This window comes from Cannabis sativa, chromosome 7 (assembly GCF_029168945.1).
Source record: "Cannabis sativa cultivar Pink pepper isolate KNU-18-1 chromosome 7, ASM2916894v1, whole genome shotgun sequence".
Classification (NCBI taxonomy): Eukaryota; Viridiplantae; Streptophyta; class Magnoliopsida; order Rosales; family Cannabaceae; genus Cannabis; species Cannabis sativa.
This window is the reverse complement of record NC_083607.1, coordinates 1,339,565-1,363,414: the sequence shown is the minus strand read 5'-3', so window position 1 is coordinate 1,363,414 and position 23,850 is coordinate 1,339,565. Positions and strand designations below refer to the sequence as shown.

The following is a 23,850-nucleotide window of genomic DNA, read 5'->3' as shown; positions in this document are numbered from 1 at the left end:
TTTCTTTGCGCTATATATATGTGATTTTTTTTTTTATAGTTTTATATTTTTGTTTTATTAATTTCTTAATAAATTTTCATTATATTTATATAGATATATCTATATATGTATAAGGCGTTTTGGTGTTGTGAAGTGAGCGAATGTACTCCGCCGTACGTGATGGTGGTGCTGCTGCATGCACCCATGGTCACTACACTACCAAATAAGCAAAGAAGAAGAAGAAGGAACAGTCCATTGGGCTTGGGCTTGGGTTTGGGCTTTCTTACTGGCGAATGGGCCGACTAAAACCCAATGACTCGACCAATCCCATTAATACGTTACAGGCCCATTGGGCCCATATACTATCTATAAATAACCTCTTCATCAACACAAACCCTTAAACCATTCATTCTCTCACTCTCTCCCATCTCAGCCGCCCCCAATTTCTTCATCTTCTTCCTCTAATCTCTTCCAAGTTTCCATTTTTATTCAACTCAATGGCCTATGATTTTCACAAATTTGTCCGTACCATCTGAATCTTCTGATGTATTCATCTTACAAATCTCTCTGAGGCCTCGTCAATTTTTTCTTTTTAGGGTTTCTTTTACTGGCAATGAGGATTAAATTTTATACCATCAAACTTTGAAAGCTTTAGCTTGTTGATGCAAATCACAACTATAATCTCTGAGCCTTTTCATTTTTGCTTTTTTTTTTTGATAAAGGCAATAAATTAGAGTCTCTGTAACACTTGATTTTTAAATAGTGTTATTAGCGCTGTACGTTGCCGAAATCAAATCTGAGAACTGAGATTCTGGCGTTTTACTCCATTTTTCAATTGAGTTTTACGCATTCAGATGTTCCCATATTTCAATATCACTGTTTTTAAATTCAGTTTTTAAAAACACTCGTTTTTAAGTTCTGTTTCTGAGCTTTTGTGTTTATGTGTTTTTGAATTTAATTTTAAAAACAGTTGTATTTAAATTCTGTTTTTTAAGGCAATAAATTAGATTTTGGTAACTGAGATTCTGGCATTTTTTTTTTTTTGGAAATTAATGCATTCAGATGTTACCATATTTTTAATTTTTTATTTAATGAATAATTTATATTTGATTTTTTTTTTTTGAAGAAATAAAAGGCAATAAATTAGAGTCTCTGTAATGCTTAATTTGATAGTGTTATTAGCGCTGTACGTTGCCAATAATGATTTTTGGGGACTGAGATTCTGGCATTTTTCTTTTATTTTTGAGATTTATGCATTCAGATGTTCCCATATTTTGTTTTCTTTTTGGATTTTATTACACATATTTTGTTTTTATTTATTTAATCTTAATAGAAACCACATTAAAAATAACTTTATGTTATTTGTTTTTTCGATTAATAGTAGAGCGATTAATTGGATTGGTGAGACAATTATTTCTAAAATTTGGCTTTTTTAAAAAAAGTAAATGTGGTATTTTTGAAAATGGTTTAAACAATATGTATTTTTATAATTATTATTTTTTTTAGCCTTTTAATTAGGTTAGTGACCATATATAAGCCAGCTTAACATAGTCTTTTTGGTTATGTTTGCAAATATTGTATATGGGAAAATTATAAAAAATTAATAAGAAATTAATTATTGTATAAAATAAAATGAAATGCCTGTATTTTTAAAAATTGTAAAAATGTTTACAATTTTGTAAAACTGTATTTTCATTAAAAAAATTTGTTGTTTTTGTGAAATAATCGCTAGTTATATACTAAATGAAATTAGATTGTTTATTTTATTTAATTTTTATCTTTATTTTATATTTTTTAAGATATAATTACTTTTATACGTTTTCATTACATTTTAATAAAAAAACTAGGGATAACTTGAAGAATACCTATTTTTTGTGTTAGTCAATCAAAACTATCAGCAAACTATAATCATTTAAATTATACTCACTTTTATAAGGAGATTGCCTAATATACCCCTACATTAACATTGAAGATTGAAAATTAAGTCTTTCTGTTTTGGGTTGAAGAAAGGGTATTATAGGAACATTAACTATAAAAATGGGTAGAAAAAATGAAATATTAAAAAGAGGGTAAAAATTAAAATGGTTAACTTAAAATGGGTACCCACGCAATTTCCTCTATTCACTATGACATATTTTTCAATGACGGTTTCAGTGGGCCAACTCTTTGGGCACAACTACTAATCTGTAAGGCCCATCTTCGTACCAAATCTTTGGGCTATAGAAAATAATTTCAAGGGAAATTTTCATGGGCCACCTTATTTTGGCAATTATTTTCAAAAATAACGTTGTTTTTGTTATGTTAAGTTTTTGTACATATAATTGCCGTTTTTTTGGTAATTTTCTATTTTTAGGATTAACAGTTGTGTTTATGTTTGCAGGTAATCGTGGAGGAGATGATGACGTGTCACGTCATTTTGTGTGTGATACATTATTAACGTTATTTTTGTAAAAACTTACCTAATATAGTATATTCCTAAAAAAATCCCTAATTTCAATGCAATTGTGCTCAAAACTATTTGATTTGTAGTTAAATTAAAGATGGTTGTTATTCATTGGGAGCCTATATACATTATAATTACATCTAAGAATATAAAACCAAACTAAAAACACATAGATGAAAACCCTTTAACTATCAATTTACTTGCAAAAAACCATCCAACCTCATATTTTGGTGGGAAAACCCTCCAAAGTACTATTCTGTTTACATTTTAAGATGCCGTCTGTCCAGCTCATAATTTTTCCCACGTGGCAATGACAAGTCACTAAAAAATTATCCTATGTGGCCATATTTTACAAAATAAAAATAAAATTTTAAGAGTAATTTGCGGCAAAACTCCCCCAACTATCAATTTACTTGCAAAAAACCATCTAAAAAACTTTAAGGTTGGATGGTTTTTTGCAAGTAAATTGATAGTTGAGGGAGTTTTGCCGCAAATTACTCTTAAATTTTTTGTTTTATTTTAATTTTTATTTTGTAAAATATGGCCACGTAGGATAATTTTTTATTGACCTGTCATTGCCACGTGGGCAAAATTAAGACTTAACGAGGCTAAATAGACGATACCTTAAAAATGTAAACGAAACAGTACTTTGGAGGGTTTTCCCACCAAAATATGAGGTTGGATGGTTTTTTGCAAGTAAATTGATAGTTGAGGGGGTTTTGCCGCAAATTACTCAATAGAAAAATATCCAAAACTTACATAATGACCATATATTGTACTAAAAAGTACTAAAAAAATAATCTAAAGAGTCTTAAAATCATAAGCAATCCAACACTTTGAAGTTTGTTGATTATAAAAGTACCTTAAACACTTACAATCCAAACTACACTTGTTGCCACAATCACTTTCTTTGACACTATCACCCTTGGTATACCTACTTGAGAAATGGTCCACTCCTTCAACTTTGTAGTAATGGAAATCACTAGGTTTTCAAGAACTCGCTCGTTTGGTTCCACAATCTTTGTTCCAACAACCCAAAACGCCTTGATGGGTAATTGACACTCATTTTCCCACACTAAATTGCTATGAAAAATCTCAAAAGTTCCACATCGATTGGGTAATTGACACTCATCTCCCCACGCTGAATTCCTATCAAAAACACCAAAATGACACTTTCCAAACACCCCAATCAACTTTATATTCGGGATATGTGTAGACCTTAAAAAAGGATAATGTTGCATTATATTTGGGCTTGACAATGAAGCTTCCTCCTGTTGAGAACTCTAATGATAAGTCATATGCAAAATCATTGTCAGTATTTGGGAAAGCTTTTAGGGTCAAATTTTGTAGGGACGATTGGGTTAAATCTTTGAGTTATTGTGAAGTAAGGCAATGGCTTTCTAGAGTTTTTGCTCTTGTAATATAGTGAGACAATTACCAAGCTGTAAGGCCCATTTTTGTTTTCTTTCTCAAAAAGATGATTCACTAACTTTCTGGCCCGAACTCATAATGATTGTCCCACCAAGATAGTATCTGTTGGGAAAGCAAAATTTTGACAAGTACCATGTTACCATTTGGTAACAATTTGAAGCCAATGACACCTTTGTTAGTCGTGTTGGTTTGTCAAGCAATTTTATCGTTGGCTTCATCAAGGACAAGGTTACTATTGGTTTTGAATGTGAGTGTGGCGTTTTCACCAAAGTTGGCTTCCCAAACCCAACGAAATAGCAATTTAAATCGAGTTGTAGCCATTCGTAGGGCAAGGGTGAAAGCATTAGGAGTTTGGAGACAATTTGTTATTCTTTGTAAATGATAAAGACATCTTTGTTATTCTTTAATGACAATTTGTTTGTGAGTTTGGAGAAGCTCTATTTATAGCAATCTTAAAAGGGTATTTTGGTTATTTTCAAAAGAAAAAGGGCAAGTCAATTATGGTGATATGTTTGCTTTTTAACTATATTATATTGGATATGGATGTATGCATTGAATAATTAAATAGAAGAAATTACATGCTCACTTTACTTCACCTCTTTTGATTTTTATCTTTGTTTCTATATTATTTAAGATATATCTACTTTTATAGATGATGCCCCCATTATACCCCTTAAGTTAATATAAATTATGTGCTAGATTTAAGTGGCAAGTGATGGTATATTAGACAACCCACTCACAAAAGTGAGTATATTTTAATGAAATATAATATGAGAGTATTTTCGATTAAAAGATACAAAAAAGAGATATTCCTCAATTTATCTATCCCAATTAAATATCTTTTTAAGCTTTCTAGACAATACTTTGAGGAAAACTATAGATTCATTACAAATAAAATAAAGTGAGTATACAATGTAATTTCTTCTAAATATTTCCCCCCAAAAGAAACATAAAATAAGGCACCATTACATTATTTCAGATCTGTCCAACTATTAATGTCAAGTCAAGACCTTATGTTGACCCTTTTTCTTTAATAAGATTTGATCCATATCATATACTAAATTTATAATCTGATTTTTTTTGTAGTAGGTAAAAGTTGACAAGAAAATGATATAATTAAATAAAGTATTGGAAACTATAGAATTAAGGTACAAAAAGTTTGTATTAAATTGAAATAAATAAGGTAAAGATCGGATCAATTGATCAAATCCACCCAATCCAAGCTAATTCACCCTACTCCATAATTGCATTAAATAAAGATTCTTTTAAATAGCACTTTTTATACTTTTATTGAAAAAGACCACATTATTTAATCTCACCTTAGGCCCATTTGGGTTATATGGCTGGCCCATTTTGAATAAGATACATGGCTAAAATGTTTAATTGAGGAGAAATGGCAATAATGTAATGATTTTATAAACTAAATCAATATTATCAATTTCTTTTATTGTAGCAAAGTACATGGCTACATTATATAAGGAAAAATACTCAAAAGACATTGGTTGCTTGTTTATTAGGTGTCTTAATGTACCCCACATGGGTAGAGTTGGCAACTTTAATCAAAGTCTTCAAATCATAAGCGATCCAACACTTAAAAGTTTGTTGGTTGTAAAAGTACCCCAAACATTTACAATCCAAACTACACTTGTTGCCACAATCACTTTCTTTGACACTATCACCATTGGTATACCCACTTGAGAAATGGTCAACTCCTTCAACTTTGTAGTAGTGGAAATCACTAGGTTTACAAGAAGAGCTTACTTGTTTAGTTCCACACTCTTTACTCCAACCCAAAACACCATTCTCAGACGGGCACCCCACACATTGGTTGTCCTCACAAATTCCGAAAGTCCCACATCGATCAGGTAAGTGACACTCATCTTCCCACGCTGAATTTCTATCAAAAATGCTAAATGACTCCTCCCAAGCACCCCAGTCAACCTTATCGTTGTAAGTGTAGACTTTAACATTTCCATCAATTCCCAACCTCAAAAATGATAATGTTGCATTATATTTCGGTCTCCCAACAATGAAGTTTCCTCCAGTGGAAAGCTCTAATGATAAGTCATATGCGAAACCCTCATCAGAAGTTGGGGAAGCTTTTAGAGTCACATTTTGGAGGGATCCTTGAACTGGACTAAATTTTTGGGCTGTTGTAAAATAAGGCAAAGACTTCCCTGAGTTCTGACTCTTGTAATAGAGTGAGATTCCCTTGGGCTTAACTATCAAACTGTAAGGCCCGTTTTTATTTTCTTTCTCAGAAAGGCGACTCACTAACTTTTGGCCCTTGGCTAGTAATGATTGCCTTATTAAGATGGTATCCGTTGGAAAATCAAAACTTTGCCATATGAATTTACCTTTTGAGTCATGAAGTACCATGTTACCATTTGGTAACAATTTGAAGCCAACTACACCTTTGTTGGTTGTGTTGGTTTCCCAAACTACTTTACCATTGGCTTCAGCGAGGACAAGATTCCCATTGGTTCCGAATGTAAGTGTAGCGCCTTCACCGACAGGGTTTCCACGGTTGGCTTCCCAAACCCAACGAAATAGCGACTCAGATCGAGTTGTAGCCATTCGAAGGGCAAGGGTAAAGGCATTAGGAGTAGTGTTGTAGAAACAAAGTTGAAAAGGCGAATTGAAAACATCTAAAGGACGGTAGTTTCCATTATATTCGACGATGAAATTACCGAATTCATCTTGGTTAATGAATTTGAAAGTGGCATTGGAAGGAACTTGAGCTTGGACACTAGAGAAGATAAGGGAGAGAAGGAATAAGAAGATCATTAATAAAGACATGCTCTTAAATGATGAACACATTTTTTCTTTTATCTTATGGGAATGTTTTTGTGGTTTGGAGAATTAAGCTCTATTTATAGCAATCTTGAAATTGAATAGTCTTTTTCAAAAGAAGAAAAAGAAAGGAAGTCATATTTTAATGAATTTTTTACTATTTTATATCTTAGATATGAATCATATTATTAATTAAATACCATGTGGTGTTTAGACACAACAATGATCTGAAAAATGTGTACTCATAATTAGTCATTAGTAAACCATTCTTAATTATTTCCTCCAAATAATAAGAATATATAAATACCACTACATTCTTTACAAATAATAAATAAATAAACACCACTAGATTATTTGAGATCTGAGATCTAATTTGAGATCTGAGATCTGAAATTTGAAATCTAATCTTCTATAATGGTCTTAAGTCAATAATAAATATTTATTTTTATTTTGAGGGAGCCAACAAATGACCTTTGTTTGATTAAGAGACAAAAAGCTTTGTATCTTATTAATGGAAATAGTATAATACAAAGAGTAGTACTTTCAACTCAAAAATATATAGTATAAGATTTAATTGATACCTTTGTTTAATTAAATACTTCCGTTGGAAATAATATTTTGAAATTTCAATTTATATAAATACATTTTCTTTTTAATATTTTATGTACGTAAAAGAATTTATTTATTTCAAAAAATCTTAGAAAAAAAAAAGCGCACGAAAATGTTCTTCCTTAGTAGATATAAAGTGTTCGTTTGGTAAGACGTATAAGAGTCGTATTGTATTAAATAACAAGTAACATTATGTCTGTATAAAACATTATATTGTATTAATTATTACGACCATAAATTTTAATACAATGTGAATCGATTTATTTAATACATAGCAAATGATATGTATTAGCTAGTATTATATTATTTATAAAGGGTTTGGGATTGGGGACCCTACCCCAGACTCGACCCTAGTCCCGAATTCTAGACTCAGACTGAAACCCCAACCTTAGATCCCGTACCCGAACCCAAACCTCGACCTGGCCTTGGACCTCGGACCTAGCCTAAACCGCGGACCTCAACCTAGCCCCAAACCCAAACCCTGACCTCGACCTGGCCCCTGACCCCGAACCCAGCCCTAAACTCGGACCCGGACCCCAACACGCTCGTAGATCGTGGACCAAACTCAGACCCAGACGCAGCCCCAACCCTGGACCGAGACTCGGACCTTGAATCCTGAACCTAAACTTGGACCCGACTCGGACTAGGACCCCGAACTCGGACCTCGACCCGGACGCCGACCCAAACATGGACCCCGACCCGTCCCGTCCCCAGCCCCGAACCCAACCAGATCCTGACCCGGACCCTAGACTCAAACCCTAGCCCAACCTTAGACGACGACTAAACCCCGAACTCAAACCCCAACCCGACTTTGGACTTGGACCTCAAACCCTAACATAAGCCTAAACCCCGACCCTAGATGTCGACTCAACCCCCACCTAACCTCGGATCCCGAAATTGGCCCTGGAACTGGACCTTAACCCGGGCCCTGGACTCGGCCCCAAACCTGGACCTCGACTCGGACCCTGACCCAGACTTGGACCCGATCGAACCCGAACCCAGACCCAAACGGGGTCCGAGTTGGGATCAAGTTTATAATAAGTTAATATAATTTTACAGAAGCTATTAATACAAGTTATTAACAAAACATAGAATGTATTAAAAGATATTAATATAATACATTACTATACATACAATACAACACGACACACTAAACAAACCCTAAATTCATTTGTAATATCAATTTTAAATGTAGATTTTGATGTGTAAAGTTAAACGTATTTTTCATTAGCTGTTAATAATTTATTTGATAAATAATAAAATTAGAAATTTTAGTAATCAAAATTAATAGATAGCTTTAAAATATTTATTATTATTATTATTATTATTATTGGGGTAAGTTAGCAAGCTTTCATTACTTCCAAATCAGTATTGCACCAAACTTAGTTCGTCTTCTTACTTAAAATACAATCAAGCTTCTTTACCATTGAAATAAAATCAATAACTTGGTCAACAATGGTAATCCTATCATTTCCACTTTTGGTTAAGTGAGTTATAATTTCAAAGGCTTGTACTTTTGGAATTGAAACCCTAATCTTTTGAGCCACTTTATTAGTGAGGATTCGAGAGAGATATATATTTCGTTCCAATTACAAACAAAAATAGTTACTAAGATCACCTTAGAACTCGTGTAAAGATCCAGTCAAGAATCTTAATATCCTTATACAAGTCATAATAATCTAGATATATGAACTTCTATAGAAACTTCATTTTGCCATCATTTCTTCTATAAAATCTCACTCTATTGTGTCACAATAAATTTTTTTCAAATCCATTTTAACCATGCAAGTTGGCTTAACATTTATTTTGTAATAGTGTTTGATAAGGTCTTGATATATCATCAAGGGCAAAGCTATGTAGAGATGAGATAGGGTAACCATCCCACTTGAAATTATTAGGAACAATTAATAATTCTAAGTTATTTAGGGCCTAAGTCCAAAAATAAAAACTTTGGACCTTTGTATAAATAGTTTTTTGGGTTCACTAATGATAAACAAGATTTGCAGTGGTAAAAGTTGTTTATAGTATAAAGAGGTCACAAATTTAAAACTTTATACATATATATATTTTTGAGAAAGAATTAAAATTTTAATGTTGGGTTTTGAACATAAAACTAGGGATTAAGGTAAAATATCACTTAATTTAACATATTTATGCAATATTTTACATTTTATTATATATCTAATTCTATAATTTTTATTGAAATTTTAAAATCCACGTAATATAAAATATATAATTGCTTCACCTAAATTTTGTTTCACTACAAAAAAAGAGTTAATTTTAGTGATAACTTTTTAGTTACAACATAAATTTTTTGTGACTAAATGTGATTTTTAGTCACAACAAAATGTTACTTGTAACTAAAACATAGTATTTAGACACAAGTTATCACTAATTTAGTTTTAGTCACAACAAGTATTGTGACTAAAAATGCATTTAGTCACAATAATTTATGATTTTTGTGACTAATACTTTTAGCCACGAACTTTTTAGTCATAACATAAGAATAGTGATTTGTAATTAGTCACAACTATTTTACTTTTAACCATAAATTTTATTGTGACTAAAAGTAAAAAAATTTGTAGTATTCCGCCTTATGAGGAATTAATCTCCCAACACAAAACTCTCTTGATTATGAGCAATTAATTAATGAGGTGGAGAATCAATTTTGCTCTATACTTTGAAACTTGCAAAAATATATAATTCATTTTTTTTTATATGACAACATATATTGTTAGCTTTTGAAGAATTTTAGAAAATTTACAATATTGAAAATAAATTTTAAATATCTACTTGTATTTGCGCCTATTTTTTTTAAACTTTTATATTATTTATACAATATGTAATATTTAAATAAATATATGACAAATAATGTTTTTATTAAATTGTAACATGCATCATGCAATATGAAATTACAAAATATGTAGATAATGATGACAAAATACGTAGTTACAACAAAAACAATACACTCATCTTCATTATGACTCTTAAATAATTTAAAATTGAATTACTATAAGTATATTCAAATTTGATTAAAGTGTAGTTATTTGAAAGTATAGTTTTTAAGACGATTTAATTTTATCATTTATAAAAATGTATAAATAATATAAAGTCATGAAAAATTTAGAATGTATAGAGTTATAAAAGCTAAATACTGAAAATTGAAGATAATTATGCTTAATTCAAATAACTCTCATAACATCCCAACAAATCAACAATTTAATATTAGTGACATCTATAAGATTTTATTATGATTCTTATATATATTCATATTCATATTGATATTAATAAAAGTGATCAAAACTCTCTATATATATATATCAGAAGCATTAATTTTAGAGTTTTTGTGAAGAAAAAATGTTTTTATTTATAGGATAATTAAATATGTCAAACTTTGTTTAAGCCACGAGTATTAATGGTTCTTCTTGTATGAAAATTTCCCAAGAAGGTGTACTGTTATTTTTTATGAAGACAAAAGTCACGTATATACGTATATGTAAATTATAAATATCTTTATATATTAAAAGTGCCTATCTAACGGCATTTCTTGGTTTAACATTCTTGGTTTAACAGAATATAAATATACTTAAGAATAAAAGAATATTCGGTTAAATTTAACGATTAGGTTTGATCTTCCGTTAAAAAATAAACCCAATAATTAAACCAAAAAATTAAAAATTTTTTAAATAAACAATCTTTTAAATATTAATAATCTCTTTTTAAATTAAAAAAATCATCTTAGCCACATATCTCTCTAACAAACCTATCTTGGGAGAATATTAATAATTTTTTTATTTATTTTTTAAAAAAGAAAAATATAGATAAAATATCTAGAAAATATAATATAAAAGAAGATTGATTGTGTTGGCTTAGATATTTTTGGACTTGAGCTTAAAAAAATAATAATTTGAAAAATAATAATGGACTGTAATTAGTATTTACCTTATATGTTTGTGCTTATTTTTAGTTTTATTTTTAATTTTACCACCATGAGGAGAAGGTTGAAAAATATTAGAATATGAAAATATTATTGGTGCTTATTAATAATTTGCAAAGAATGTGAAACTATATAAATATATAGTTGTGTAGCTATTATTAAATATGAAATGAGATAATAGAACTTTTTTCAATTAGAAGATTAATGTACATTTTACTATTAATAACATACATTATTATAACACAACTATGTTTTACTTATTAAATATACTGACACATATTTTATTTTTATAAAACAAATCGTTCAAATAATTATACTATTTTAATGATTAATTAAAATAAAAAACTAAAATATTAAATAAAACTAACACTACGTGGCTTGGCACGTAACAATCACCTAGTATATATATATATATATATACATATATGAAATATAAGTATATTATTGTTATTGGGTAGCAGTAGTATTTAATATTTTTTATAAGTGACGGCTCATGATTGGTTAGGGATATTTTCTAAGAACTATTTTTTTAAAATTATATGAGATTTTATACTTAATTATACCAATAACGACGATATGATACCGAAAAGAGTACTGAGCATGACCAATAGTACGTTTTAACAATTTTGATCTATATATATACTTTTAATATTATTCATGATTATATATTATTTAGAAAATTTTGAATTATAATGTTTAATATTTTTTTTTGTCAATCAGATGTGTGTATTCCACAAAACAAATCTTAACATCCTAGCAGCAATTTTTTTAGACTTGCAACTTCTATTTACAAACAATCAAACCAATTTTTATGTTTAATTTTTACCTAATTAAAAAAAAAAAATCATTTTTATATTATGTGAGTTAGGATTATTTTATTAAGAAAGAAAAATGAAAAAAAAAAAAAAGAAGAGAGATAAAAGAAGTTGAATTTATGTTAAATATGTTTGATATAAATATATATATATATATATTTGATATAGTGTAAAAAGAAATATATTTTGATTTATTCTTTTTATTTAAGTAATTAACTATTAAACATATTAACTCAAAATTTTCTTTTCATACAAAAAAAAAACTCAATTTTTCTTATTATTATTCACAATTGTATCAAAATCTAATAATTTAATATTTTTGAAGTTGATATTTATAATAGTTATTAAAAATAATATTTTTAATAACTATAAAAGAGTAATATTATTAATTAATTAAGAAGTATTCTCTAAATATATGTAATTTAATTAGTCTGAAAAAAATTGATCAAAGCCTTCAATAAATTTGAAATTTATTTTATTGAAATAAGAAAAATGCTCAATTATTTTCAATTAATGTCTGAAAAGATATATATAAAAAGCATCAATAAATAATTGAGAAAGTCGAGAAAAAATGGTAAAAAAAAAACATTATGATTTTGATCATAATGAAAAGACTTAGGGAATCCAATGATATATATAAAAAAATATATATATGGTACGTAAAATAAACTATATCTATATACTACATTATATGAGAACATATATAATATATATAATGTAGGGACATGAGAATATCCAACAGTTTATATCCTATAGCTACAATTATTATTAAGTGGGAAAGACTATATATATATATATATATATATATATACCCTCTAAGCACTAATTAATTATATATTGAAAATTATTAATTATCATAATTATTAATTACAAATATATATATACTTTTGGAAAATATATTAGTGGATCGATCAAATATTATATCTAATGGATTATATATATTTGTATTAGATTAATGTTAATACATGCTTAATTTTATTTTATGTTATGTATTTTAATTTTTGAATATTATATATATAAGTTACAAATAAACAATATTTAATATAGAGTGTTAAGAGATAAAAACATAATTTCAAACAAAAAAAGAAGAAGATATATATAATGGTAATTTGAAAGAGAAAAAAATTAAGTATAAAATTGTGTAAAATTTTAAGAAATGAAAATTAAAGGCGAAATATTAGTAAAATATATATATTAAAAGTAATTAATAATAATACTTATTAATTATAGTTAAATAATACCCAAAAATCTAATTAGTAAAGAACCTCGATCTCTCATCATATATGATAATTATCATCAATATACATCAAATATATGTTATAAATATAATGAGAAATAAAAACAACTACATGCATGCAATATCAAACCCAACTATTTTATCATAAAAATAAAAAGATCAAAAATGAACTAAGAAATATTATATTTATAGGCTAATTAATTAAACAAAATAAAGAAAGAAAAACAAGTTTTAATTAAGTTAAAGGATAGTAATTTATAATATACTTACCGAACTAGTTTTCACCTCATTCTCTAAATTAAATAAACAATTAATAATATATATTATGTTCTAATATATATAAAGGAAAAATAAACAAGGGATCAATAGTATATAATTAAGCATATATATTTTTATAACAGTGTAATATATTCCAAAATTGTGAGTGATTGGAATAATATTGAATATTGATGCACATACATACATATAAATATATATATAAATATATATATATATATATATATTAATTGCAGCTCCATAAAATGATGGTGAAACTTTATGAGATTGTTGATAAAATTTGGACTTGATCAAGAGCCTTGTACCTGCTTAATTCAAATTTGTATATGCCAATATATATATATATAAAGTTAGTGATTAATTTACACAATTAATTAACCAATTTACACTACATTATATATATATATAATAATAATTTAAGAGATAATGACAGCATAAGTACGTATATCTTAAAATTATAAATTTAATGTTAATTTATTTTTTAATGACATATAAGTATAATTAATATTAGTATAACTATAGTTTTCATTTAGCTTTTGTTAATATAGATTTTGTTTTGAATTTATTAAAAGAAAATTAATACTATTGTGTTTTTGTCAAGTCCCAATAATGTATGTACTCAGAAAACTGAAAAGTAATAATTATAATTTTATAAATATTGTGTACTTAATTATGCCGCTAAAAGAAATCATGAAAATTATACCGTTTAATAAATCAATTACATTTATTTAAATTAAGACTATAATATTTAAGTGCACTTTAATTCATGTATATAAATTATACATATATATATTAATGACTACTATACTAATATTCTAATTAAATTGAGAGATAAAAAAATCAAATTAAGCTTGCATTATTAAGAAATTTGTCTTCACATTATAATAATGCATGGTTTGAATAATATAAAACATATATGATTAATGTTAATTTGAGATATTAAAATTTTAATTTTCAAAGCTTTATTCATCAAAAAATTTGAACTTGTAGATTATTTATAATAACTCACCAACAACACATGACCATCTTATATAATGAAAGTCAAAATACATATAATTATAGTTATATATCTATGATCATATTAATTACTATATATAAAGAGAGGTTTTAATATATATATTTTTTTTAATTAATTAGTAGTTATTATAATGTTTTGTACTTAAAAATTAAATAGACAAGAGCAATTAATAATAATTAAGAATGATAATTAATTATGTGCTTCCATTATCAGTATATATAGTGGGAACAATTAATTATATATTTAAGAGCTTCAAAATTCTAATTAATTATATATTTATATATTGCAAATATATAATTAGCTTAATTGACCCTTACTTTTATGCTTAATTAAATTTATCCTCTACATATAAATTTATATAATAAAACATTAAATTAGAAGCCAATATATATTTGTTATTATAACTCTAATTAATTAATTTTGGTATATATATAGTATTTAATTCATGTCCTAATAATACATAATAGTATATAATCTAATATTTGATGCAAAATTAGTGTAATAATTAGTACAACACAACACAGTACTAGATAGCATTTAATTGAATCAATAATAGTACTATATATATGTATATATATCATTTATATATTAATTATTAGCAAAATATTTGAGATTCGAAACATATTTAAAGGAGAGAAAGCAACAATTAATAATTAGATTAGTACTGTAAAAAAGTGATCTTGTTAATAACAAAAACAAAAGAAATGAATAAAATGGAATAATATTATGTGATCAAAAATAATTAATTAATTAATTACATAATTATGTTTTTCAAGTTTAATTAGTACTATATATATATACTACAGTCACCTGAATTAATATTAATATATATATTTGTATAGGTCAGAATCTTGAAGATCCTTCTTAAAAAGGAGACCAATTATTATCTATAGTTTTTCATTTTTTATTGTATGAACAAAATTAAAATCTTTTAAATAAGGGACCCATTTTATAAACATAAAATCGTGTCATATGTTTTTTAAAGAGATTTTCTGGTAATAATAATACAAAAGTTTGTAGTAGTAAGTACCAACATTAAAATATTCCTTTTTTTTAATTTAGTACTTTTTATTACATATAGCTACGTAGTCCCATTTATCTAGGGTTTTGAAATAAGACCCAATTCTACTACAAGGGTTTATATAAATATATATTAATTAATCATATAATATAATTAAATTATTACCTTTTGATTTAGGGGAATTTTGCAAAAAAGCCATAGTTGAATTCAAAATCCATCACTGGTGATGATGATGCATGGTGAAGCTTGAGCTATGATCATGTTGATGATGATCGTTATTATTATTATTGTTCGGTTTATTAAGAATCGGATTAAGCTTCTTCTTCTTTTTCTTGGTGTAGGGAATTCCACGAGCTTTTGCTTGGGAATCCCTAACATCACGAAGATAAACTCTTATAGCTCCACTTGCAAAAGGGTTTGTCTCGGGGAGGCCACCATTCTCTTCATAGGCGGCTCTCAGCCGTCCTATCAGAGCATCGAGGCTTCCCCAAGCCTGCCTAAGTGGGCAAGAACAAGGCCCCGGTGGCTCAGGTTGACCAAAAAACACACAACCTTGCATGTGAACCTTAGTTTTTCCGAATTGATCTAAGTACCTTAAAAATTCCAACACATGATTGGAGTTGCACTGTGATAGGGCAACTGGCGGCCTCTGGTTCCTCAGGTATTGCCCAAAAGTGTTCCAATCCCTCCTCTTCTGAGACTCATAACGACTCAGAGGCGGCGGTTGATCTCCTCCTCCTCCTCCTCCTTCTCCTCCACCACCTCCAGATCTCGACGATCCTTCTACCACTTCTTTGCCTTTATCATTTGACATAATAAGAAAATAATTTTTTTGTGTTTTTGAGAGAGAATTTGAAGATGAAGAAATAGATGATAGTTGAATGAGATTGAATTTTTTTAGAAGAGAACAAAATAAGAAAAGGGAAAAAAAAGAAGAAAATCACATCAAAAATTTGGAGAAGTGATTAGGGGAGACATGGTTTATTGGTATGGGACCCAAGTAAGGAAGTGCTTTATTAATATAGCTCTTCTTTTTATTTTTATTTTCTTCTTTTCTCTCTCTCATATATTATTTTCTTGCTTTAGTGGTACTAATTAATATTACTTTATTATTATTTTTCTATATTTTTATTATTGTGCTTCCATCATCAATACAATCATTATCATATATAGCTAGTCTTATTAATTAATTAATAATCTTAATTAGTAATAATAAATTTCAAAGTTAATTTTTTTTTTCCATTTATGACCTTATTACAGTTCAATAATCTAAGCCGTCTCCCTTTTTTGTGTTTAATAAATAAATAAATAAAAATAATAAATTATTTTTTAAGGAATATGGTTAGTTAATTAATTAATTAATTGAACTAATTATTTGGTTGTTGTTTTAGAATTTAGATAACGTGGCTCATATTTTATTATTTATTTTATAAATACTGAATTGGATAGCAGCTATAGAATAACACATATATATACCACTTTTGACTAATATTTAATTGGCTTTAATTAAATAATTTACTTCATTAATTAACATTTAATTGTTATAGTTATAGAGAGCATTACTAGTGGACACCAACTTTCTATAGGTGACATCCTATAATTAGTTAGCGATATTTTTTTTATTAAAGTTATTTTCTTAAGTTATCATATATATCTGATACTTAATTACACCAATAATAGTAGTATAATACCGAGCTAGGCGCCAAAATATTGGACAACTTAGACCATATTGTATAAAGTCCCTATTTTTTTAAGGCCTAATTTTTTTTTTTTTTGGTAAAAGAAAATTCTATTTTATTTTATTTTTCTATTATACATACATAAAATATTTACAACCAAAAGTTTATTAGGAACAAATTTTTTTAAAAAAAAAAATCTAAAAGGCTAAATTTTAAATTTCTGCACAAAACCCCTAAAATACTTAAGTTGGCCTTGATACTGAGAAAAATATTAGGCACCCATAATATCTTTTAGCAATTCTCATATATAGCATAAAAATGGAGCCAATATTAATTAATTAAAAAGTATATCTCTTTGATATGATCCAATGAAGATCTCTTATACATATTCCAACGTTTTTTGTTTTCATGTTTATTTAAAGTTAACCAATTAAGTAAAAGGATATATCACTTAATTCTAAACCTAATTTAGAAAGCTTATTAATGTTTGACAATTTTTTATGAATTATTAAAAGATAATGATGACATTGAGTATATAAGTGAATAATGTATATAATCCAAATCTACTTAATTATTAGTCAAAAAATTTTGGCTATGATCAAGTGTTTTAATTATCAAACCCTATTTAGGTTTAAGCATCCCTATATACTTGGACTTTTTCATCCATATTTTATACCCTAATTAAAATTTGAAATTTTTAAGATACATGTGTTTATTATAGAGTGTATTTATGCATATTCATCCATCTTCATAAGTTGATTTAATTGGATTAATTAGGAAGTAGTCTTGTGTGACCAATGTTAGATATTTATAAATAAAATATGAAACATATATGTAAATGGTGTATAAAGGGCGGAATTAATAAAGCATATATTATATGCATTATGAACAAATGATTGAAATACTTTTAGTTATTGATTATTAGAGCTTCAATTCCATACAAATTTTGGATCTGCAAAAGAAAAGGAAATTAATTATTAGTGTAGGTATTTGGACTTACAACCTCTCTCTACTCTCTTTAGATGAATTTAGTAGTGAGAGACCCTATATTTATATAGGTGAGATATTTCATCAAGATTTCTGCCACAATTAATTGTCAAAATATTTTGACAATTAATTCAAAAAATTAAATTAAAAAACAAATAGTTGATAAATTGTGATCTGACTATATATAGAATATTGACCAATTAAATGTGATCAAATTCAATGAATATAAATTATATACACGTATAAAATTATTCATTGATTTAATATATAAAATATTCTAATAACCAGTGCAACCCTCTCATCGCCTGATGAGTCACCGTTCATTACAAAAGATCTTATGTTTTAATCACAATAAAATTTGTAATTAAATAAAAAATTTGAGACTAATTATAAATCATCATTCATATGTTGTGACTAAAATTCTGTAACGTCGGTATTTTATATTTACTAAACTCGAAAGATAACTTTAATATATTATATCTTTATAACCATATGGGTCGGGATCCCGAGTATCAAAATACAATTTGAAAGTAATTTATTAATATGTACATATAATATTTTTTTAAAAACTCGCTAGCATGCAACCTCAAAATACAGACTCCAAAATAGTAAAAGACCGAAACCCTCCAGGCTGCACTGCCGCGATATGTACAATCACTGTCGAGCTCTATCTCACTGTTCCTCCAGCTTTGCTTTTCCTTTACCTACACAAGGTAGCAAACTGATGAGTCAACAGACTCAGTAAGATATGCAATATATATATATATAAAAATAATGTGATGCCGACTTTATGATTAAGTCGCCCTGAGCTCAATAATTAAGCTCACCAAATGGATAAGAACGTTCTTAAGGGAAGTACGACTACTGTACCAAATGCACCAAAGTACCAACCCTGTACTCGTGTTGGTAGAGCCCTAACTGTACTCCCGGGATTTACTAAGTGTTGTACCACTAACACGACGTACCCCTGGTACTCGTGTTGGTAACACCGTAACTACACTAATATACAACACTATACTAACACCCTAATAGTCACATTCATATTAGTGCTAGTAGTGCAAACAACTATAACAAGCATATATTCATATATATATATATATTCTTACGCTATCTTACCTCGTTCCGTGCTCAAGTGTGCCGATCAGCCTGAGTGGAAACGCAGCTCAACGCTTTACAGGACCCTAAACCACAATGTTCAAAATTCGATGAGAGATACGCTAAATCACTTATCGGGGATTTAAAATAGAAACTAAGCTTAACCCTATCGATAAATAGGATGCCAATACCCTAAATTACTTAAAAACGGGAAAAACTAGGGCTCGGGAAAAAGTCCCAACCGGAACCCCAGTTCCTGGGTACCAACCGGTCGACCGGTTGCTGGAGGCTTCCCAGAACCGGTCGACTGGTTCATAGCTGGGAACCTCAAAACCGATCCCCTCACCTCAATTCAATCCCAAACTTTACACAACTTTCCAGAATACCTGCATACACTATATCAAACCAATCCCAACCAACAGATTTCATCAAATCAATCAAAAACTCAATCCACCATTAGAGAGCTAGGTTTGAGCTTTCAAACTCAATCCTTGCCAAAACCTTGAAATAATCCACAAAGATAGCTCAAAACAACTTAAACTAATACCAACAAGCTCCAGAACTATAACTAAAGTGACAATTATACACAGCACCAAAATTCCCAAAATCAAGCTTAAAACCTAACCTATGCTTACTAAAAATCAAAATAGGAAAGCTAGGAATCAATACCTTAAATTGAATCTTCTTTTTCAGGTTTGCAAACTACAAATCCAGCAACAAAATCCCTTCTCTTGCTGGTTTTTTGGGGTGCACAAAAGAGAGAGGAAAAGAGAGATGCTTCTAGGTTTTCTTCAATTTTTCCTTAACCTTTCTTTCTTTTATTCAACAAATAGTAATAATAATTAAAGATAAGCTCATAAAAAGCCAGCCATTTATTTCACTAGAGGCCAAAACAAAGGTCTTAAAGAGAAAAGACCTAATTAACCCTCTAACTAAATAAACTAGCTACTAACTCCCTAGGGCAAATTAGTCATTACCAAACCCGAAAATTCAACACCAAACGGAACACCTCGAGCAAATAACATACATTAGAATATATGAGATTTGACTCTCTAAAGGCCCCAGCGCAGCTTTCCACAGCTTCCGAACACAAACACAGATGTTAGGTAATTAACATAAAATAGCATAATAATATATATGATGTATTAAATATATTAAATATATTTCCAAAATATGCATTTCATAATTATTAATTTAATCTCATTTATGAATCCTAATTATTTAATAATTTAAAACATTAATCATATGCGGTCTTTACAAAGTTAGTTGTTAAAGGTATTAGTCACAAAAATTGATTTTTGTGACTAAATATATTTTTATTTTTTAGTCACAATTGTTGTTGTGAGTAAAAGTATATTAGTAACAATTTGTATCTAAATATTATACTTTAGTCATAAGTAGCTTTTTGTAATAACTAAAATTCACATTTAGTCACAAAAAATTTATATTGTGATTAAAAAGTTGTCACTAAAAATAGTTATTTTTTGTAGTAGTTGGTCGTTAATATACACTCACCACTACTAAAAAAACTCTTTTTAATGTCATTTTTCATGTCCAACAAAAATAGTATCACATATATGTTTTATATTATATACATAACGATTATAGCTATAATCCATATTATACATTAGTCTGATAACTAGAATATTTATATAAAAGAACTTTTAAAAATGGTCGTTTTTAATTTTAAAATTTTTAATTTATAATATCTAAATATAAAAAAAATAATTATTCCTATTACTATTCCTAACTAATAAAGTGTGATTAAGTATTTCTAAATAAAACTATATCATGACAAAGTGGCCTACAAAAATTTTGTTTAATAAATATTATTTTGGACCTTGTGTTTTGCAAAAGTTACAAATTAGACCATTTATTTTGTTAAATGACAAAATGGGACCATGTATTTTCTAAAGTTATACAAATAAGATTCTGAACTGATTTTTTGTCAAAATGAAATTTAATAATAATATGATCTAGAGATGTTATGACAAAACTAGTTATATTTTTTAAATATGTTCGTGTTAGAAATTGTCTTAAAGTTAGTTATATTAAAAAAAAATTGTTAAAATTTGAACTCAGGGTCCTATTTTTACCATTTTAAAAAAATATAAGGTCTATTGTAACGTCCCCGCTTGAAGCCTCCATTAGGTCCTTACACCCACGGAATGATGGCTCTTATACACGAGTACGTCACTGCTTCCTAGATTGATGACTGACCCTACAGACCAACACGAGTAGTGTTTCCAACGTACTTTGTCCTCACTCGCACGCTTCTTGGAAAAACTTTCCAGGAGGTCACCCATCCTGAAATTACTCCAAGTCAAGCACGCTTAACTGTGGAGTTATTTCGTGATGGGCTACCGAAAAACAAGATGCACCTTGTTGATATAAGTAGTATCAATCAATCCATAAGCCCTCTTAAACTGTGTAGTCTCATACCTACACAGTTTAGGAATCATCCCACTTGACCTTCCCCATGCGGTGTGGGATTGCATAGCTTACCTGGTATTTCCCCTTACGGATCACGGGACTACTGACTGTCACATCTATTTTGTCATTTAACAAAACAGAAGGTCTAATTAGTAACTTTTGCAAAACACAATATCCAAAATAATATTTACCTTTCTTTTTAAAATTATAAGTTAATTCATTATTTTATTTTTATAATAATATAACTGAATATTGTGTTCACATTTACAAAAATAAAATTATTACCAAAAGTAAAAACAAAAAATATTCTCTTCTTCAATTAAATATGACATCCTCTTCCATTAATTTCATCAAAATTGAAAATCACGCTTTATTAGTGAAAAATGAAAGTTTTAATCAATTTGTATTTTTTTTTTTTTTAAAAAAAATGCCTTCTTTCAAAAATAATTAGCATTTTTAATTTTATTTTTGTAAAAATTAATTTATATCTTAAAATCATATTCATTCTTATTTATCTTTTGTAAGATTGTTTATTTGGTGAATTAACACCTATCAAGAATTTTTATTTTATTTTTTAAAAAAGAAAAAGAAAACTGAAGTGTTCGAATGGCTGAATCAAACAATAAACACAAATCAAAAAATAATTGTGAAATAAACTAAATAAAATAGAGACAAGATATACATCACCCTTTTTGTGGTGACTAATTCTGTGCTCTTCGAAAGTTTTATTTAATCTTCAATAATAGAGGAATACAGAGTTATTCTCATCAACAATATAGTGTCTTACGCCTTACAAATTAACTCATATGAGATAGATGTGATCAAACACACACAGTCCTCTTTAACAACCCTCCTCACTCATTACAAACATAATTATCATTTAAATTCTTCTCTAAGTCGTCATTAAAAAAGTAATACATAGTCTTATATATAAGCAACTCAATATAAGAGTTAACTGAAATTTAAGTAATACATCGGGAGCTGACTCGACAAACCTACTCCATCTGAGGTCAAAAAATAAACTCTCAAATCTAACCCAAATAAAGTTCAATATTTTTCAAACAAAGTACATTGTTAGGTCTTCTCAAATGGGTTAAGAACTGCAAACATTCGAGACTTTGAAGATAAGTATACAAAGTTGGACTCAATGTTACTAAGTATATATTTGATTTGGAATGCTTGAAATAAAGTTTTGTGGAGTCAAAAAGTTTATCCTATAAATATAATTGTATATAACATTAAAAGAGAAATTAGTGAAAGATTTTCTTAGATATATAGTGAGAAAATTAGTTGTATATAGATAGAAATTGGCTCCACCATTTAGTTACTATGGCCACTGTTGCCTAATTCGATGTATTGAGGCCAAATTGGCTTGTGTATTAGAATCTTATTTTATAGGGATAATACAAAAAAACATTATTCTAACTATCAATTTACTTGAAAAAAACCATCCAACTTGATATTTTGTGGTAAAACCCCCAAACTATCAATTTACTTGCAAAAAACCATTCAACCTCATATTTTGGTGGGAAAACCCTCCAAAGTACTATTCCATTTACATTTTTAAGGTGTCGTTTAGCCAGCCTCATTAAGTCCTAATTTTGCCCACGTGGCAATGACAGGTCACTAAAAAATTATCCTGCGTGGCCATATTTTATAAAATAAAAATTAGAATGAGTAATTAAAATAAAAATAAAAAATTGTAAGAGTAATTTGCGGCAAATCCCCTCAACTATCTTTTTAGAGCAATTTGCGGCGAAACCCCCTTATGTTTTGATTTTTATACACTTAACCTCCTTATCTTTATTTTTGGTGGCAAAACCCCCTTATGTTTTAATTTTTATACACTTAACCCCCTTATCTTTTTTTTTGGTGGCAAAACCCCCTTATGTTTTAATTTTTATACACTTAACCCCCTTATCTTTTTTTTTGGTGGCAAAACCCCCTTATGTTTTAATTTTTATACACTTAACCCCTCTATCTTTTGTTTTGGTGGCAAAACCCTTCAGTTTACTTTTCTTTGCAAATTTAAAGTTTTAGTTAAATATTACCGTTAAATACTAATTGGATTACTACTGTATCGACTTCGAGGTTTTA

General features: G+C 28.1%; 2 protein-coding genes, 2 non-coding genes and 1 pseudogene across 5 annotated transcripts; 2 read left to right on the top strand and 3 right to left on the bottom strand.

The window, feature by feature from the left end:
- The first annotated feature begins 478 nt into the window (after positions 1–478).
- On the top strand, positions 479–555 carry LOC115698454 (small nucleolar RNA snoR117). The gene has a single exon (XR_004008200.2). It is a non-coding gene; the product is annotated as a small nucleolar RNA snoR117 (small nucleolar RNA).
- Positions 556–587: 32 nt separating this feature from the next.
- On the top strand, positions 588–671 carry LOC115698453 (small nucleolar RNA snoR116). Its single transcript, XR_004008199.2, has one exon. It is a non-coding gene; the product is annotated as a small nucleolar RNA snoR116 (small nucleolar RNA).
- A 2,680-nt stretch (positions 672–3,351) lies between these two features.
- LOC133029187 (epidermis-specific secreted glycoprotein EP1-like) lies at positions 3,352–5,183 on the bottom strand (annotated as a pseudogene).
- Positions 4,956–6,707, bottom strand: LOC115697963 (epidermis-specific secreted glycoprotein EP1-like). Its single transcript, XM_061101730.1, has one exon. It carries the CDS (start codon positions 6,671–6,673, stop codon positions 5,342–5,344), a length of 1,332 nt encoding a protein of 443 aa, XP_060957713.1. The 5' UTR covers positions 6,674–6,707; the 3' UTR covers positions 4,956–5,341.
- Positions 6,708–13,592: 6,885 nt separating this feature from the next.
- On the bottom strand, positions 13,593–16,545 carry LOC115696828 (protein LIGHT-DEPENDENT SHORT HYPOCOTYLS 10). Of its 2 annotated transcripts, none has more exons than XM_061101728.1 (2): positions 15,725–16,545; positions 13,593–13,825 (listed from the first exon to the last, which is right to left on the bottom strand). In XM_061101728.1, the coding sequence occupies exon 1, from the start codon at positions 16,371–16,373 to the stop codon at positions 15,777–15,779; it is 597 nt and encodes a 198-aa protein (XP_060957711.1). In that variant the 5' UTR covers positions 16,374–16,545; the 3' UTR covers positions 13,593–13,825; positions 15,725–15,776. The 2 variants fall into 2 exon arrangements, with proteins under 2 accessions (XP_060957711.1, XP_060957712.1); XM_061101729.1 differs by having other exon boundaries at positions 13,593–13,828; positions 15,725–16,541.
- Between the last annotated feature and the right edge of the window lie 7,305 nt (positions 16,546–23,850).

Excerpts from the sequence above, each read along its gene's own strand:
- LOC115697963 (XM_061101730.1), bottom strand. The coding sequence starts at position 6,673 with ATGTGTTCATCATTTAAGAGCATGTCTTTATTAATGATCTTCTTATTC.
- LOC115696828 (XM_061101728.1), bottom strand. The coding sequence starts at position 16,373 with ATGTCAAATGATAAAGGCAAAGAAGTGGTAGAAGGATCGTCGAGATCT.